The sequence below is a fragment of the Rhincodon typus genome, unplaced genomic scaffold (assembly GCF_021869965.1).
Source record: "Rhincodon typus isolate 14 unplaced genomic scaffold, sRhiTyp1.1 hic_rhity00000051, whole genome shotgun sequence".
In the NCBI taxonomy this organism is placed as follows: Eukaryota; Metazoa; Chordata; class Chondrichthyes; order Orectolobiformes; family Rhincodontidae; genus Rhincodon; species Rhincodon typus.
The window spans coordinates 2,435,633-2,436,645 of record NW_025965689.1 but is presented as its reverse complement, the minus strand read 5'-3'; the positions used below and the strand labels follow the sequence as shown (position 1 = coordinate 2,436,645).

The 1,013-nt window shown below is 59.8% G+C and overlaps 1 protein-coding gene across 1 annotated transcript in view; it reads left to right on the top strand.

Moving 5' to 3' along the window:
• prpf31 (PRP31 pre-mRNA processing factor 31 homolog (yeast)) overlaps positions 1-1,013 on the top strand; it is a 20,725-nt gene that overhangs the window by 11,621 nt on the left and 8,091 nt on the right. Inside the window, exon 6 of the mRNA XM_048621097.1 lies at positions 655-761. Within this exon, the coding sequence (XP_048477054.1) occupies positions 655-761 (107 nt within the window). The remainder of the gene's footprint in view (positions 1-654; positions 762-1,013) is intronic.

Below are 1,013 nucleotides of genomic sequence, written 5' to 3'. Positions count from 1 at the left end.
AATCCCCTCCCTCCCTATCTCCGTCACCTCCTCCAGGCCCCTACAATTCTCACCCTCCTGTTCAATATTTGCCCATGGCGGGGTTTGACCCCGTGACCCTGGAACAGTATTCGGGATTATCTGTCTGGTTACATCTCCGCCGTCACATTTCACCCACCCCCAACAAATCTCCGTCGCTGTGCCTTTTGTCTGCCTCATGGGAATTGTTTTTGGAGTTCCTTCCCTCAACCTATGTCTGTCTTCCTTAAAATGTCCCTCTTCGCCCCCAGCACCACCGTGCATTTGGGACTACTTCGCTGTTGCCCGCCCTGGCACTAAACAGTAATCCTCTGGGGGTTCAGGGGGTGATGGGGGGAGACCCCTGTTCGCATACACCAGGGCATCTTCTCTGCTCCCCCACCCCTCTCCCGGGTGGAGTCCGCGCGGTTGGCCGCGAGCCGTTAGCAAAATGGCTGCTGTGCGCGCCCAGGCGGGGCTACGGAAGGCCCCAGAGCTTTTAAACCTCCCACCATCATGAGATTTCCGCTCAAAGCCGACGGGCTTGTCCGCGCCCCCCGGCGGCTTCAGCGAGTTTAGTTAGGCCATTCGCTCGTCGCGCCCGTTCCTATACCTGGTGAAAATGCCTGATTGGATGTCCTCCCCTCTGACCTGCAGGAACTTGGCAACAACCTTGATCGCTGCAAGAATAACGAGAACCTTCAGCAGATCCTCACAAACGCCACCATCATGGTGGTCAGTGTGACGGCCTCCACCACACAGGGGTAAGGGTGTCGCTCCCTCACACGCTCGCTCATTCTCTGTGTCTCCCTCTCGCACGCTCGCTCTCTCTCTGTCTTACTCTGTGTCTCTTGCACGTTCGCTGTCTCTCTCTGACCCTCTCGCTGTCTCGCTCGCGCTCCCTCTCCGTCGCTGTCTCGCTCACACGTGCTCTCCCCCTCGCTGTCTCCCCCACGCTGTCTCGCCCGCGCGCGCTCTCCCCCCCTCGCTGTCTCGCCCGCGCGCGCTCTCCCCCC